The sequence below is a fragment of the Ambystoma mexicanum genome, chromosome 12 (assembly GCF_040938575.1).
Source record: "Ambystoma mexicanum isolate Mex_15411 chromosome 12, UKY_AmexF1_1, whole genome shotgun sequence".
Taxonomy (NCBI): Eukaryota; Metazoa; Chordata; class Amphibia; order Caudata; family Ambystomatidae; genus Ambystoma; species Ambystoma mexicanum.
The window spans coordinates 50,162,347-50,180,381 of NC_090936.1; the positions used below are offsets into that span (position 1 = coordinate 50,162,347).

The following is an 18,035-nucleotide window of genomic DNA, read 5'->3' on the forward strand; positions in this document are numbered from 1 at the left end:
CCAGCCAACATGTTCAGCCACAGACCTCGACACCTGGAGCACATCCGACATCTCACCAACGTATTTTGACCACTGGCTCCTGAGAAGCCACTGCAGGGATCTCATCCAGAGTCTTGCCTGCGGCACCAGGTAAATACAAGATACCATGAGGCCCAGCAGGAAGTGGAAGCCGGGAGACTGGAATTCTGGAAGAAACTGACCATCGTCACAGCGTTGGTGACTCTCTCCTCTGGAGGAAAAGCCTCCCCTTCACATCCTCTGTCCAAGACCACTGATGAATTGGAGCCTCTGTGCTGGTGGGATCTGGATTTTCTATAAATTTAGAGAGAAAAGCAAGTCATGCAGCATCCAACAAGTGTCCTTGAGATGCCTTGAAACTTGTTCAGGCGACCGAGCCCGGATCAGACAGTTGTCCAAGTATGGGAATAGGAAGATGCCGGTTCTCCCGAGATGGGCCCAAACTACTGCCATCAGTTTGGCCAAAACCTTGGGGGTGGCGGTCATGCCAAAAGGAAGCAACTTGAACTGGTAATGTGCGTCCCCGAAGGCCCAGCAACACCAGCCAGTCTTGGAACTGTAGAGCCTAGAGAATCTCCCTCAATGTCACCCACCTGAACATGATCTTCCTCAGGAACTTGCTCAAGTCCCTGCGGTCCAGGATGGGACAGAGTCCGCCCCCTTTCTTGGAGACCAGAAGGATCTGGAATACTAGGTCAAGCCTCTTTGTTCAGCTGGGACCTACTCTACTGCTCCCTTCAAAAGAAGGACCTGCAACTCATCCCGGAGCTCCCGTTCTGGCTGTCGGGAGGGTGGTGGAGGTCCGGCTGGTGGCCATTTCACAAATGGTAGGCAGTAGTCTAATGAAGGACCCAGGAGTCGGAAGTGATCCCCTTCCATTTGCCTAAGAACCTGGAGACTCTCACTTCTACCAGAGATGTATTGGGGGTTGGGGAGGGAGGCCTCAAAAAGTTTTCTGAGATGTGATCGCCATCGATGTGGCAGCTGGTTGAGCTGTCTGCTTCAACCATCCTCTGCCGCTCTCTGGCTGTTGGAATCTATGCAACCCTACTTGGCCTGGGGGAGCTGCGCCCTTCTTGGGAAGGTGGAGTATCGCCTATAGACTCGTCCTATCGAACCAAAGGTAAACCTTTTTAAAGGTAATCCCAAAGACTTTGCAGTCAATTTTGAGTCCTTGAACTGTTCGAGGGACTCAAGGGCTTTGGGACCCAACAGATTCTCCCTTTCAAAGCTCAAGTCCGGGATCTTCGCCCGGACATTCGGGGAAAACCCTGAGCTCCTCAGGTAAGTTGATTTGTGCAGCACCGGCGGCGTGCCCAGTCTAGAGTGCCTGGCAAGGCATTTCCTTACCATCACTTACTATTTCCGAAAAGCCAACCCGGACTGTTCACACTGGGAAATGGTTGGCTGCTTCCGTGATAATGTTGCAAAACAAATGCAAATATTTTGCAAGGTACAAGAGGACTTAATGGCTTTCAATGCCATGCTCCCTGAACGGAACACTTACTTTGGCAAAGCGTCGACCTTCTTCGACTGCCTATCTGTGGGAAGGATCGGTGTGGAAGTTGAGGGCCTTGATGTAACCATCGCAGCCGACACCACTATTCCTTCAGGCTTCGGGTAGGTCTTCAACAATGGAAGATCGCCTCTCGCCGGCTCATATTTCTTTATCAGCTCTGCGCAGATGACGGCATCAAACACCAGCATTGCCACAGACGTCTGACAGGGTCCGCTATGGAGGCATTTAACTGTAAATCGCATTCAGCCTGCACCCCATTCGAGGACGTTGGTCAGGTCGTACAGCAATACTGGCTTCAACAGAGCACCGAGCCCGAGTGCCTAGACGACCTTCTCGACCGCCTTGCGATACTGAGCGTTCGGGTGTGCGTAAAGTTTCCAGCTGGAACTTTATGTCCAGAGACATGTCTTGTCCGCTCACGTTGCAGAGGCACTATGTTAGTTCTAGCAACCCCACCTACTCTGCCATGAAATCGGGCAACGGATCCAGGGTTGCATCCCCCAGCTGCTGCATCCGGAAAGGGAATGGGTCGCCTTCCTCATCGCCTGTTCACATCCAATTGAACAAGTTGGCTCTCGATTCCGGGTGCACAAATTTCATCTTGCGGAACTTCTGCCAGTCAGGTTTCTAAGCCCAAGGAGGATGCGGACGGTATCCGCGCAAGTGTAGGCTTCTCCTTCAAGGTTGCTCTTGACAGCATTGGACTTCCCTTGACTACCTTTAGTACAGGGAGCAAAGTCACGTCCATTGTCAAGGAGTGGCAGGGTCAAATACAAGGGCGTCAGGATGCACTACGCCCCCTCCCGAAATAAGTTCTGGGCAGCTGATGCTGGATGAATATCTATCAAAATGAGGAATCCGTGGAAGAAGGCAATCCATTGAAATAGTGTTAATCCTGAGATATGGTTAATGGATGGGAATTAAGGCTTGAGGGTGGCAGCAAATACAAATGAATGGTGAGAATCCGAACAAGATAAACTCCTATATTGTGCCATGGCTGGTGCCGCAGGCTATGATTTGTACAGTGCTGCAGATATCATTATTCCTGCTGGAAACAGAACTTTACTTTTCAAAAATGGAAAAATCTACCTCCCGAAAGGAACCAACAAGCGCATCGCTCCTAAAACAGGACTAATGACAAATCACAGTGTTGACATGGGATTTGTATACAAAGACTATAGAGGGGCAATGATGGTCCTCCCTATTAATAATTCCACAGTCCCTTCTGAACATAGATGTGAATCTGTAGGAACTATTTTGTAGCCATAATACTGGCAGTGGTAGAATTCTATAATTTTGTAAACATTTTCTTTGGCACACCAAACGTTTTTTTTTTTTTTTTAAGGAGCCTCTTACTTCACTTGTTAGATAGGAAGAGCAACAGCGCTAACTACGATATGAAATACTCATTAATGGGATAGCATAGTTCTTCCACTGCTTTGTCAAACCATAAATTGAAGAGGAGTTGTGTCCCGATTTTAAAATGGTCACTTATATGACCATAAATGATAAGGAAATGGAAGAAAGGCAGCAGAAGCCTGATTTTTTGCTTATCAGCTGATGGCCCCCCCTAATCATTTGTGAAATGTCTCCATACAGGTATGCACATTAAACAATCATGTAATGCCATCACAGTAAATCACTGTTTAAGTGTGCCAAAGTTCTTGGAAGTGGCTGTGATGAGAGAGGACTGTGCTTCGAAAAACATGAGACGTGCATACAGAAATACAAATTCAATCTTTCTATTAAACACTCAACGATACTCATCGTAATAACATTAAACTATATAAAATACTCATGCACTAAAAAGGATATGTAAATTCAAATGCACAAATAAATATTAATATACCTTATGTGGATTTGTTGGTATTTGCTTATTGATATTCTCCACAGCAGTTGTCAAATAATTACACTGACGATTTAACTTCAATAGAAATGTAAAGAACTCGTCTGAGCTGAAAAACAGTACACAAAAATAGAAATGTCATTAACAGGTAAAGCAGCTAATAATTTGCCAGCCATACAACACCATTATTTAACACTTAGTATAAGTAGGGTGTGTTTATCAATCTGTTTGTAGTTAACTGGGAACTACCGCCAAGAACACGTTATTTGGCGATGTTCATTCTCAGTACAAGGACTTCCACATTTTTTGACAACAATTTCAAGTATCTGAACTTGGAGGACTGTCAGAATGTTTATGAATTTAAAACATGAATTATGATCTAATAAGCTTAATTTCTCACGAAGTTATCCTTGAGACAGCAACCAAAACAAGAGTGCCTAGCTACAAAAGACGGTTAACTCACTTGCGTTTTAAACATTTAGATATCAAACTGAGTTCTCACTTGGCCATTTAAGCATGCTCCATCTAACCTGCGGTTTAAATGCTCCAAAACATGACTTAAAAGAATATCAAGCTTAGATATTCTGCTTCATTAGAGCTATACAGATTGTCAACATAAAGGTGTTGAGGTAGTGGACATGTGCACCTAGAGCAACTGTTGAGATGTGGATAGAGACAGAGCTACCACAATGCAAATATGCAAACATGCAATTAAACACGGATACACCATCATGAATATTATGCTAAATGGGGTTCACGAATGACCTTTAAGAATGTGTTTGATAGTATTACCATCATTAATGATAACCCAGGTAAATGGTTTGGTCTTGTGAGTCTGTGTTATGTTATGTTACTTGGCATTTATATAGCGCTCTATATATAACTGGTATGACCTCAAAGTGCTGGTAGATTGAACGCCATCAGGAACCGTAGTTCTGGCCAGGAGAGGGAGATATTGTCGTAGGGTGAGTGGGTGCACCAGTATGTGTGCAGCTGATGTAATTGCCGGATGGCAGCTGCATTCTAGCGTTAGGTGTGGTGTTGAAGATATCAGTTGGATGTGTGCAGTCTGGTGGGTGGACACCCAGACTGGGCTCTGGCTGTGTTAGGCCTGAAGGACGTGTATGTGAGCAGCTAGGCCGGAATGTGCTCGGCTAGCTGCGTTTTATAGGATGAGGTGTTCATGGGGTCGTGTTCGGATGCGAACAGCTAGACTGAATTAATCAGGGTTATAGCGGTGTTCTAGTTGAATGGTGTTGTTTAGTAGAGAGTAAGCGTAGTGATGTGATATGATGGTTATCTTTAAAGCGCCCGAGACCTGGCACATGAACAGGATGGCAAGGAACAGAGCGACACACAGAGACAGGACCTGGGCTTACGACGACAGGAGGGGGGCATACGTATATATATCAACATCATGGGGAACAGGAAAGCAGGGTACACAGTGATAGACGTGTGGGCATGTTAACATTTACAATCGCATTTCTATCCAGATGTGATTCAGGCTAACGTTCACAATCCTGTCAGGGTCTGGTGAAGGCTGATGTTCACAATTCTCAGTGCGGCATTGCCCATATTCCCAATCCTGTCCAGGTCCACCGCAGGCTAATGTTCACAATTCTAACCAAGTGCGGTATTACTAACATTCACATTCTAGTATGGGTCTGGGGCAGGCTAATGTTCACAATTCTAACTAAGTGGGGAAGTGTGGCATTGCTAACATTCAGAATCTTATCTAGGTCAAGCGCAGGCCAATGTTCACAAATATACTAAGTGCGGCACTGCTAACATTCACAATCCCATCTAGAAGTGACGCGGGATACGGATTACAAATTTAATTAGGTGTTAATGTTAAAGGATATTTGTGACATGCACTATCACCACCACAGTGGTCCCCTGCCATTAAGGAAGAGTTCAACAAGATGCTTGACCTCAAGGTAATAGAGTGATCTACAAGTCCTTGGCCTAGTCCAGTTTTGCTAGTACCAAAGGCAGGATCCAAGGAGTTGAGATTCTGTGTGGACTATAGAGCCCTAAATGTAGTCACGAAGACTGATGCCCATCCTTTACCTAGGACAGATGAGCTGGTGGACAAACTTGGCTCAGCCAAGTACCTCAGTACATCTGACCTAACCTCAGGCTATTGGCAAATCGCTCTGACAGACCACGCCAAGGGGAAAAAAGCATTTTCGACCCCAGCAGGCCTCTACCAGTTTATGGTTATGCCTTTTGGATTAAAGAATGCACCTGCTACATTCCAAAGGATGGTTAATCAAGTTCTGAATGGGATGGCGGACTTCTGCATGGCATACTTGGATGACATTGCAGTTTTCAGCCCTACTTAGAAAGAACATGTTGACCACTTAGGATATGTATTGCAGGCTCCTGAGCAGGCCCATCTGACCATAAAGGCAAGTAAATGTCAAATTGGTCAGAGCAAAGTGGTCTATCTTGGACATGAGGTAGGAAGAGGTGAAATAAGGCCATTGCTTAGCCAAGTACAAGCTGTACAAGAATGGGCCACCCCTACTACTCAAACCCAAGGGAGAGCCTTTTTAGGTCTCTCTGGTTATTATAGGAACTTCATAGAGAACTATGGGACCATAGCTTCTCCCTTGAATGTGGTCTCCTCAACCAATACCCCAAGAAGGTCAGGTGGAAAGAGGAGTGCGCTAAGGCATTTGAAGGACTTAAGAAAGCCCTTTGTCAAGCTGTCTTAAGAGCTCCTGACTACAGCCAAATCTTCATTGTGCAGACAGATGCTTCCAATACAGGTATAGGTGCATTTCTGAGTCAGCTGGATGAGAAAGGCAGAGAACACCCAATCTGCTTAATCAGAAAGCTGAGGGAACCTGAGACAAGGTGGGCAACCATAGAACATGAGTGTTTTGCCATTGTGTGGTCTCTGAAGAAGTTTAGACCATACTTGTATGGATCTACTTTTGTGATTCAGACTGACCACCAACCCTTGAGATGGTTAATGCATATGAAGGGGGAAAATACTAAATTGTTAAGATGGTCAATCAGCCTACAGGGGTTTGATTTTACCATTGAACACAGGTCAGGATGTAATCGCCAAAATGCTGATGGTCTCTCCAGAATGTATGACCAACTGAAGTAATGAGATTCATCCGGAGGTGGATTAAATCCTCCTGTCCCTTAGTCTGTGGGTTGGGGGGGGGAAGGAATGAGTGTTAGGGAGAATTCTCAAAAATGTGCTAATTACCTTCACCTTAGAGACTCCCAGCAACTTTGCTGGATTTTGAGGACTTGATTTTTGTACCTGGAGAGAGAGCATGCCTTTTTTCCACTCTCTCATGTATTTTGATATGTGTTTTACTCTTGTATTTTCTTTGGGTATGGAGTTTTAGACAACTCCATAGGCATCATCTTTTCATGTGTGTCACAAAGCACCCTCAGTGCAGTGGTACAGGGAAGCCTTTCAGGCTTTCCCAAGGTTTAAATACCTTCTCTGGGATAAACTACTGTTTCCCAGAGAAAGTGAAGTGAAATTGACTTTACTAGTCTTTTTAAAATTCCTAGACCCAGCACACCCTATCTTACAATAGAGTGCTGGAGGGGTTACTTAGTATCCCCTATGTCTAGATACTCATGTAGCAGTCAAATGCTACCCTTTCCCCTCAGAATGGCTGGTGGCAGTGGTTTTACAACAAACTACCATAATTTTTCCTGACCGAAAACTATTCATAGCTCCAGTAACGTTATCGTGAGAGCCATGTTTATCAAGATGGCATCTGAGCCCCCTTTGTTTAAACAGGTCCTGGTCGTCTTTTTTCGCCATTTCTTTTTTTGGAAAGGTCCTGCTAGAATTTGTCTCTGTGGGCCAAACGGGGTTCGGTCCCTTTGTTCCATCGCCTTTGGCGGGGTTCAGGAGTGAAGACCGCCTCTGGTGCCTGAGTGTCTGAGGTGGGCAGGAAGTGAGGGAGGTTCCCGAAACTCCCTGTGCTTAGTCTCCTAGGAGACCCAAATGCACGCTGTGGTGATTGGCTGGCTGACTGTCCGGCAAGGACAGCCACCCTGCTGGATGAGAGACAGCTAGGCTGGAATGAATGGGAGAGAAATTAATAAAAGGTGAGTCTCTTGGCTTGGAAGGGGGAGTCGACCACTGAAACGAAAGAACCAAAGACGAGCTTGAAGAGGACGGCTGCTGCAACTCCTGGTGAAGCCCTGCTGCAGGTCCGAATCACCAAGTTCATCTCGACAGAGAAGCCCCCACAAGGACGACTTCTCCCTTTGAGTTGGTGGGACTAATCAACTCGACCATAAGCCGCCTGGACACCTTATCTTGGAGCTGGTTGTATTTTCCTCAGAGTGCTGCAGGAAACCGAATAACAAGGGAGCGGGACACCAGTTTGAGTGCTTGACTTACAGCTACCGGACTCGAAGATTTGCCAGTTGCAAGCTTTTTGACCAGTCCCAGTGCAGGAGTCCCCTGACGTCCTCCATCTTGTCCCCACGACTGAGGCCCAGGAACAGAGGGATCTGCAGGAACTGCCAAGAACAGAAGTCATCAGCTGCCTCTTTTTCTTCATTTGTAAGGTACTGTAAAACCAGACAGAGTACTTGCCTCTTGCGGTGAAAGTGCTTGCAACTGTCCCAACTCACAGGCCTAGCTTGTGACCCAACATACCATTCTTTTGCTACACACTATTCCTAAGAATTTTTGTAGAGACTTTTCTTTTTAACTACCAGAACTGCTTTATCCTATCCAAGACTTTAGCCCACTGACTTTGGCCTAGCCTATTGAATTGAATCTTCTGGTAAACTCTAAATATTGGCACTGTCTAAAGAATATGGTAACCTTTCATGTTCCAATAATCTTTACCTTTTACTCCTCTTGAAAAGTATTTCTAAATTGCTACTGAAGTGTATTTGTGTGTATAATATGATTGCCTCCTTCTATTGAATGTTTTATAATTGAATGGTTAATACATTAATAAGTATTTTTAACCAGGAAACCTTGAGCAAGAGTTTATTTCAACACCTGTGATTGTAGACCTCTGTGTAACATCATTACAGCTCACATTCCCTCTTGAGATAAGCCTGGCTACTCCGCCTGCTACCACAACTGTGTGGTACAGACTTATACCAAAGGTTGGTTTTACAGTTGTCTGTGGTGGTCCCAAAGGGTCCTGCATTTAAACTTTGCCTAAAACATAGCAGTAAGTGAAATTGACTTTACTTACATTTGTAACTTTCTAGACCCAGCCCACACCATCTTACAATAGGGTGCTGGAGGGGTTACCTAGTATCCCCTTTTGTCTAACTTCTCAAATAACATTTTTATGTTACCGTTCCCTCACTGAATGGCTGGTGGCAGTGGTTTTGTTTCTACTACCGTGGTGTGGATTTACCGCAGGCTGCGTTCGCAGCTGCAGTAAAGCACCCAAAAATGCAATTTTTGTCAAAATGGCCCAGTCCTCTTTTTTCGCCATTTCCTTGTAGAAAGGGCCCTCCTGACACCCACTCTGCGCGCCAAACCAGGCCCAGTCCCCTTGCTCACCTTGCCCCTGCGGGATTCACAAGTGAAACCCACCTCCGGCTCCAGGGTGTCTGGGGTAGGCAGGAAGCGAGGGAGGTGCCCGAAACTCCGTCCGCTCAGTCCCCCAGGAGACCTAAATGCACTCTGTGATTACCAGCGGGCTGACCGTCCGGCAAGGACAGCCACCCCGCTGGGCGATCGACAGCTAGGCTGGAATGAAAGGGAGAGAACTGCACAAAAGGCGAGTCCCTGGCCTGGAAGGCACAGTCGACCACCATACGAAGGAACCGAAGAAGAACCCGAAGAAGACGCCCGCCGCAACTCCTGGCACTCCCCTCCCCAAGTATGTGTTTTCCATCACCTGCTGTTAATTTGAAAGTGGAACGAAGCTAAGATTTATTCCCAGCTTCACTTTTCAGTTTACATGACTTGTTAGTATTTGCTTTCCATCTTACATTAAATATTTACAGCAAAATAGAATCCACCCATATTACGCATAGTCAACAGAGGTGGGATTAGAGACCTTGGTGATGGAGACCTTTGACAAATTACTGTCCAGTAAATGTAATATGTTTGATCAATACTGTTTCCCATCAAGATATATCTAAATGGCTGATAGAATTAGGTTTCTCAATCGGAAGAAATCAATAACCAAATAACCACTACTCAGTTACATTAATGTAACTCACTTTGCACAATTCCAACAACTGACACTATGTTACTGTAGTGGACTTTACCATTAGGAATCTGTACTGCTGGTCATATTAATGTGACAACGTCACATTTCCCATTCTGCTTTTAGGACTGTAAGAGGCAGGACACTAGGGCTTCCCATCCACTGTGCAAGGGGCTACTTAGAGGATGTATACAGGGATTCCTGGGGGGTCCTCCATTTGTCCCCGTACAACATGCATTTTAGGAGCAGGGCTTGATGATAGGTCGCCTCTATCAGGCAGCCAGAGAATTAAGAGGAATAATGAGGGCACCCTCAACATTTGCCACACAGCCAGGTACTGCGATATGCATGCTCCATGATACAGTGATATTTCACCCACCCTACATCCATGCTTTATAATGATAAATGGTACATTCTGATGTTCACTTTGAACTTCTAAGAAAAAAATGTGTCTAATCTACTTAAGTGCTGTTTTACCTCTACATGTTAGAAAGTCGCTGGGACACAAGTTGCCTGGGTTACCCACACTGTGAGAGTCTCAAAACAATGATACAAGGTACTGTGAGAGGTCAGTAATGCAAGGCGGACTGTTTGTTGTTTTATCATATTAAACAATCAAAACTGCCTCACTGTCCCTACTCTGCTGTGTATTACCCTGCCTAACCAAAGCTAATGGGAAACAGGATAATTGTCCCTCGCACTAGGCAACAAATAAGCAAAGAAAATATATGGCAATACAATACAACATAACATGAATAAGATTCACAGTCTCTGAATAACCTGCTAATGTCCTGGGTGCCTTCCCTTACCAAGGATTCAAGGTCAGTTATGTTAGTGTTTAACCAAAGAAAGAAATGTTTCAAATCAGTTATTGATATTTCAAGGTCAAGGTAAAAGTTTGTTAACCAAAGTGCCAATGATAGCAAATCTCTTCTCAGTGAAATGTCCACTTTCCACTTCCTCCAAATAGCACCAATTGTAATCCCAGCCACGCTGCTTTGTCACCTCCTCAAGAAGACTTGCCACAGTGAAATGCAATATCCACAACCCAGTGATACAACGTTATTGGTTAACAGTTAGTATTCTCTTGGATACATTTTTTGGATTCACAATGGTATGTGTGTCAGGATGAATTAGTGCTGTCGATTCAACTTCAACAATTTGACTTGTACTTTATTCACTATGAGAACAGTCACCTTTGTCTCACATTACTCCTCTTCATTTAGACTGCTGCAATGTTGCACCTAATGACAGTTATACCACCACAGCTTCAGTACTTTGGACTGCTACCACAGCTTCAGTGATTGTTATTGCGAGACAGGCTTCGACAAGAGATACTGCAAAGTACTTCAACAACTTCAAGTAGGCAAGGCAATCTTCCTCTGAATAACTTTTCAAAAAGGGGCAGCCTCTTTGCCCATCTTGTCTGTCTGCCACAATAACAACCTGGGATTGCCTTTAAGACTCACTACTCTACGTCTTCCACAGTCTCTGGCACTACAGGTTGTGTCAACAACAAAAAAGTATTTACAACCATCCAGTTTCTGTCACCAAATTTGACTGCAGCTGTCAGTTATCAACCCAAATCATTATCCAGAAACCTTGGTGCCACTCACTTTCCTTTTTTTCGAGCAACAGAGCTGGATGAGGATTTCTATCAGATGAGGAATCTGAAGGAGAAAGACAATCCATTGAAAGGCTGGTTTCACTGTAAATATGGGAAGACGCGTGGCTTAAGCAATGCTTGTTCTCTTCTTCTTCAATAGTTATATAATTTAACTTCCTATAAATAAAAGGTTGCTGTGTTAAGATAAAGAGTGTAATTCAGTCTTTCCTTAAAAATCACAATTAGGCACATGCAATCACTTCTTGATATAGTTTTTAAGGTTTAAAGATTGATACAGAATTACATTCCTGTGTGGAAGTGAAGGAGAGAGTCCAGTCCTCCTTTGGGAATCACAATTAGGCACATGCAACCACTTCTTGATGCAGTTTTCACAAGTTACAAGCTTTAACAAGTGTATAATCAAGGTTAGGTATTCAGTAAAGATTTTCACAGCTTTCGCCTTCCTTAATTAGGGACACCACCACTTTTTCAAGCAATAATAGTCATTTATAAAGTGAACAATGAGTTTAAACAGATGTAGCTTCTCACGCGAGTCAAAGAGCTTTCAGGTTATACGCAAGTGCTACATTTCCCATTGTTTGGATATTTTAGCTGCAACAAACAACTTCTACTCACTTTAACTCTTACGCGAGTGAACAGGGAACTGGATGCTGTTGCTGACAATGCATGGCCAACGTGTTAGAACGCTGTGCTTCACTCACCGGCTTCTCTGATGCTTGCTCTGCAGGTCGCACTGCTACCACGCCCTCTGCCACAACTTCTACTGCTTCTGTCTCGCTACAGACCCACATTCATCTCCTGTAAAGATGTCTCCGGTCTGGCCACATGTTTAGGGAGCCCCTCTCGCTCCTGAGACCCATGGCTAGACAACTGCTTCTTGTCTCGGTCTCCTGCACGTCCGCAGCCCGGCAACCACAGCAATCAGGCTCACATGGGGAAGACAACTCTCCTGCACATCTTCCGCTGCGCAGTCTCTGCATTTCAGAATCAGGGGGAACAGGACCTCCTTCTTGTTCTCCCACTTCTGCTTGGTTTACGAGCCTCATGCCTTCTTACTACTGCTACAGCTCGAATTCCAGTCACAGTTCCAGCTCCTGATCCTTCAAATTACCTGCACCTGAGAGGGCCTTTTATGCCTCCCAGGTTCCTTCAGGTGTGCGCTGTTAGGCTTCATTGCATGACTACAGCTACAGCATATGCCTCTTCAGCCCTCTTCCTTGTCCCAGTACTTCTGTGATTCTGGGACTTGTAGTCTTGTTGAACAAAGTTGTTTCTTTCAACAATTAAGTTAATGTTAAGGGCAGATCTACTTCTCTTAAACTCGTTAAAAGATGGATCGTCAGAATTAGTTGTTCCAGAGGAACACATTTCATTTAAGGCATTTGCTCTAGATCCTTTTACATTATACATTTGGGAGTAAGCAGGGCATTTATTAAAATATCTTTCTGTGTACAAGGTTAGCACAGATTCAACAGAGCTTGCACCCCGGTCACAGATCTTTTACGGGTCAGGGGCAGTATAATGACAATTAACAAGGTTACTCACCGTAGTGACCACCTTACTCCTAGTCCATAGTCCCCTTTCCTCCATTCTTATGGGACATTCCTCCGTCCTGTGGGACGGGACCGGAGCACTTTATAAAAGCATCAGAATTTTGCACCATTTTTAGTCCTTCCTCTCTTTTACGCAGGGTACTGCACGTGGCCGTAACCCCGCCCATCTTAGCTCCACCCCGCACATCTCCCATCAGTCCTTTTCTATCGACAGGTCAGAGACCGTTAAGCAATAATAGAGGAACCTTATTAGACGGACAGCGGGTGGGCGTATGGAGGAAAATGGACTATGGACTAGGAGTAAAGTGGTCACTACGGTGAGTAACCTGGTTATACACCTACGTGCCGTTCCCTTTCCTCCATACTTATGGGAGATTCCCATGCACTCCTCACAGGAACTACGGGTGGATGGAAAATCCCTTATTGAAACAGGTTCTTCAGCACAGCCTGGCAAAACTGAGCATCAGATCTGGAGCTCAGGTCTAGACAATAATGTTTACAAAAAGCCGATGGGGAGGTCCAAATAGCCACCTTTGCGATGGTCTCCCAGGGGACATATTTCTGAAAGGCAACTGCGGCTGTCTTGCCCCGCACCAGGTGTGCATGAATACCTTTAGGAGGCTGCAGTCCTTGGACAGTGTAAGACTCTGTAATACAAGCAGCGATCCATCTGGAGATAGTCGCCTTAGAGGACTGTTTAACTTGTGGATTACCAAAAGTCACCAACAGGTGAGAAGAGCTCCTAAATTCAGATTTTCTTCCAGATAGAACTTAAGAGCCCTTCTAACATCCAAACAATGTAGAAACCTTTCCGCTTCTGAAGCTGGGTTTGGAAAGAAGACCAGCAGGGAGATTGACTGATTCATATGGAAATCAGAGAGCACCTTGGCAGGAAAGAAGTATTTGTCCGTAGGACCACCTTATCCTTGTGGAAAACCAAAAAGGGATTCTCCACCGACAGAGCTTGGAGCTCACTCACCTGCCTTGCTAAAGTAACGGCAACCAAAAAAAAGACACCTTCCACGAAAGGTGCTTAAAGTCCACCATGGCCACTGGTTCGAACAGCTTATGGCACAACGCCGTAAGGACCACAGATGTGTCAAACCCGCAAAGTGCCTCTTATCCACTGGATTTGACAGTGAATAAGAGCACTGATCCGTGGACAGGTAGACGCCTACCGCCGAAAGATAAGTCCTGCATGACAGAACATGAACGCCCGATTCTGCTAGGTGAGACACGAAGGACAGCACCGTGTCAATCGTTGCCACCCTGGGGACCAGCTGTTTGGCTAAGCACCAGTGAAAGAACCAAAGCCACTTGCTCTTATACTGAGACCTCATCAAAGGCTTCCTGGCTGCCTGAATTATTCATATGTTATCAGCAGACAGGTTAAGATGCTCTAACAAACTGAACTCGGGCACCATGCCGATAAGCTTAATGATTGTGGGGAGGAGTGCCACAGCTGTTTACCCCTCTGGTGAAGCAGATCAGGACTCACCAGTAGCCTGATCAGTGCACACACCAACAGATGCTGAAGTTCTGAGAACCAGAACCTGGCCGGCCACCACAGGGCTATGAGCAGAAGCGATCAGTTCACTGTGTTCCTCAGCTTGCAAATCGTCCGATGAATCAGAGGCAGAGGCGGGAAAGCATAGGCCCACATGTTGTGCCAAGGAATCTCGAGAGCATTCCCTAAAGAGGAGGCTCCCAGGCCATTTCTGGAGGCATACAGAGGAAGTTTCTTGTTTGCCGATGTCACGAAGAGGTCCACTTCCGGAGTGCCCCAACACAGGAATAACTGAGAGGATCTCCGCTTTCAATTCCCACTCATTGCTGACCACTGTCCACCGACTGAGGGCATCCGCCGTCACATTTAGCTGGCCCGGGATGTGTACTGCTACCAGCCAGACGCCATGCTGAACTGCCCATTCCCAAATCTGGATGGTCAGATCCACAAGAGGGGGAGACTGGGGGCCCCCAGCTTGTTGATGCAATACATTGACACCACCTTGTCCGTGCAGATACGGACCACTTTGTTGGCAATGGCCGGCCTGAATGCCTTGAACGCTAGGAATATCGTCAGAAGCTCCAGATGATTTATGTGAAGGAGCTTGTCCTGAGGCGACCAAAGGTCTGAGACCTGAAGAAGATCCAACGTCGCACCCCACCCCAGAAGGGAGGAGTCCGTCGTGAGCGTCACCACCGGGGCTGGGTCTTGAAACCCCGCACCCACCGACAGGTTGCCGAGAGACGAACACCACCACGCCAGGTCCGCTCTCATGGAAGCCGGAATCGATATCAACTTGGAGTCCGGATCCACAGCCTGATGCCAAGAACTCCGAAGAGCCATTTGAGTCTGCCTCATCTTGAGTCGAGCAAGAGGTAGAGCCAATACGCACAAGGCCATTAGGCCCAGAAGCCTCTGGAACCACCAGGCCGACATACTCTCCGATTGCACAAACATCTGACACATGGCCAACAGATCCGCCATTCTGTCCCCGGTCAGGTAAACTCTGCAGTCGATCGTGTTCCAGCGAAAACCCAGGAAAATCAAGTCCTGAGAGACCGTCATGGAAGATTTCCGCCAGTTCACTGACAGCTCGAGGTGGAACAGGAGCTGGGGGAGAGACTGAAGATTGCACGCGGCTTTCAACGGGCAAGGGCTGCGTAACAGCCAATCGTCTAAATACGGATACACATGGATACCCTTTAGACGAAGATGGGCTGCAATCAGCGACATCATCTTCATAAAGACACGCGGTACCGAGCTGAGGTCAAAAGGAAGAACTCGAAACTGGAAATGCTCCTCTCCCACAGAGAAACACAGGTATTTCCGGTGTGGATTCCAGATCAGAATATGCATGTTTGCATCCTGAAGGTCCACCACGCTGAGCCAATCGCCCATCTGCAAGGAGGACTTTATCTGAGCAGGCGTGATCATCTTGAATTTCTCTTGGGGTAGGAAAAGATTGAACTGGGAAAGGTCGAGAATGGTGCGCAGGCCAGCCTGGTTGGATTTGGGCACCGTAAACTGTCGGGAGTAGAAGCCCTCCCCTCATTCCCCTAGGGGAACGGGTTCCACTACCCTGAGATCCAATAACTTCTGAATCTCATCCCTGAGGGAGGGCGAACCCAACTGCTGGAAAGGAGGATTGATGGGTGGGGTAGGGGAAAGGGGTAAGCAGAAGCCCACCCGAGCAACTGACAAGACCCACCGGTCCCCGCGATAGTCTGCCACGCCTCCCAATGAGACGCAATGCGTCCTCCCACCGGGGTCTTGTGCGAGCGCAGAGAACCCTCATTTCGCAGGTTTTTCAGTGGCGGCACCACCTGAACCTGAGGAGGATGCTGAGGAGCGGGAGAAAAACCGAGACTGTTGCTGCCTCCGGCGGGAGTTTCCCGAAGGGGTATCAACTCTGCAGGATTTTCGATCGAGAAAACCCCTGAAACCAGAGGAGGGCTGAGATTGTGGCAACGGTCTCTGCGCCCTAAAAGGTGGTCTTACCAGGACAGACAAGGATTTGGCGGTCTGGGTGCTATCCTTCGTTTTGGTCAGCTCCACATCCGTTGAGGAATGAAAAAGCTGCTTGCCGTCAAACGGCAGGTCCAAAACCTTGTCCTGTACCTCCTTGGAGAACTTGGTGGCATGCAGCCAAGCCTGCCAAGAGTTATCCATTCCGAGCATAAGGCCCCGGGCCGAAGTGTCAACATGATGAGCCGCAGCCTCCAGGAGATCTTGAGCCAGGACCCTGGCATCAGACAATCCCGCCTTAAAGTCCTCAAGTTTTTCAACCGCGACGAACTCCTCAAACTCTGACAGACGTTTCCACATTTTCATATTCGCCCCCGCTAACACCAGTTCTGCATTAGCCTGTCGTAGTTGCAGGGCCGAGTTAGCAAAAATCTTCCTCCCAAGGGAGTCAAGAAGCTTATCCTCTTTCCCCATGACCTGAGTAGCCGTCGTAGAAGAGGGTGCTGCAGACCTGGACTGCAAAGTGGCCGCAGCCACCACCATGGAGGAGGGGGCAGACATGATGCTAAGGCCACCTCTTCCGAAGAATGCAGCCTGTAGCACGCGTCAATTTTCTTATTGACTAATAGTCCAGAGTGTGGCCTTTCCCAGACTCTACGGACCTCGGCCAAAACGTCCTTCTGCAAGAACAGGCCGGTACGCTCCAAAGGAGACAAGGTGAACGCCCCCAAAAGCACACCCTCCTGCGGAGCGGGTGCCTCGGGCACTGGGACCTCCAAACAACACATCATGTCCAGCACCCGGTCTTGAAAGGCTCTGATAGAGCGAGCGGGGCTGGTCTTTGCTGTCCTGATTGCCCTGCGTGTCATCCGACAGGTCAGGGTCCGGCTGAATCAAATCTGGCACCACAATAACCTTGTCCACCGGGGACAATGGATGCAAGGGTGGAAGAGTAGGTGGAGGCCCCGCAGGCAAGGGCGGCGCCGAAACCACTGGAGACGCAGGTGGAACCAATGGTGCTGGCGGGCATATCTCCCTAAACAGACCCTTAAAATACTCCTTTATGGGGTCGGAACGCATACGTTTTTGAAACTTGCAGAAAAAGACATATTCCGCCGACGCTTTTGGAGCGGCCGGATGAGGCCTCTCAGGATGAGGGTAATTCCAGGCACGCAGGGGAGAGGGTTGCGAAGAAGGCCCATCCCCAGAGGTGTCCACATAAATCAAGGGTGCCGACGCATCAGGCAGCGAGACATTGTGCGGAAGGGGCATCCGGGCATTCCAGTCCTAAACTGGACGAAACGGATGTGCACAAGGAAACCGATGTTCACCTACAGAGCCAATCCCTACACCAGAGGCCGATGGCGTAGTTGTAAGGGATGCATCCAAAATGGCCACCGTGGTTTTGGCGGGAACGGCTGCCATTTTGTCAGTACCCGAGGAGAACTGTGACATGTGTGGAAGTGAGGCAGGGGTCCCCACAGGTGAGTCAGGGGTCTTCATTTTAGCCTTTACACAAGGAACCTCGGCCGAGCCGGTACTGTGCGGCCTCAGATGTTTTTGTGACATGGCCAAACTAACCTTCTCAGGAAGTACCTCGGCACTGCCGATAAAGGAGGAATTATGGCTCGAAACCTCACTCCTTGCCCCCTCAACAGCTCTGGAGTCACTGCAAGAGCAGGAACGATGAGGAACACCTTTTACAGACAAGGCTGTAACAGGCCTCTCAGAACTGCTCGTCACCTTAGCCTCTAAACGAGGGACCTCGGACACGAGTCCGGTAGAAGCCTCTTCACGCCGGGCCTTGAACTTCCATTCGGT

The 18,035-nt window shown here is 47.2% G+C and overlaps 1 protein-coding gene across 3 annotated transcripts in view; it reads right to left on the bottom strand.

The window, feature by feature from the left end:
• The window catches only part of ASZ1 (ankyrin repeat, SAM and basic leucine zipper domain containing 1), an 850,966-nt gene that overhangs the window by 96,085 nt on the left and 736,846 nt on the right, over positions 1-18,035 (bottom strand). For all 3 annotated transcript variants that reach the window (XM_069627941.1, XM_069627942.1, XM_069627943.1), the window contains one exon: positions 3,387-3,492. In XM_069627941.1, the coding sequence (XP_069484042.1) occupies positions 3,387-3,492 (106 nt within the window). The remainder of the gene's footprint in view (positions 1-3,386; positions 3,493-18,035) is intronic.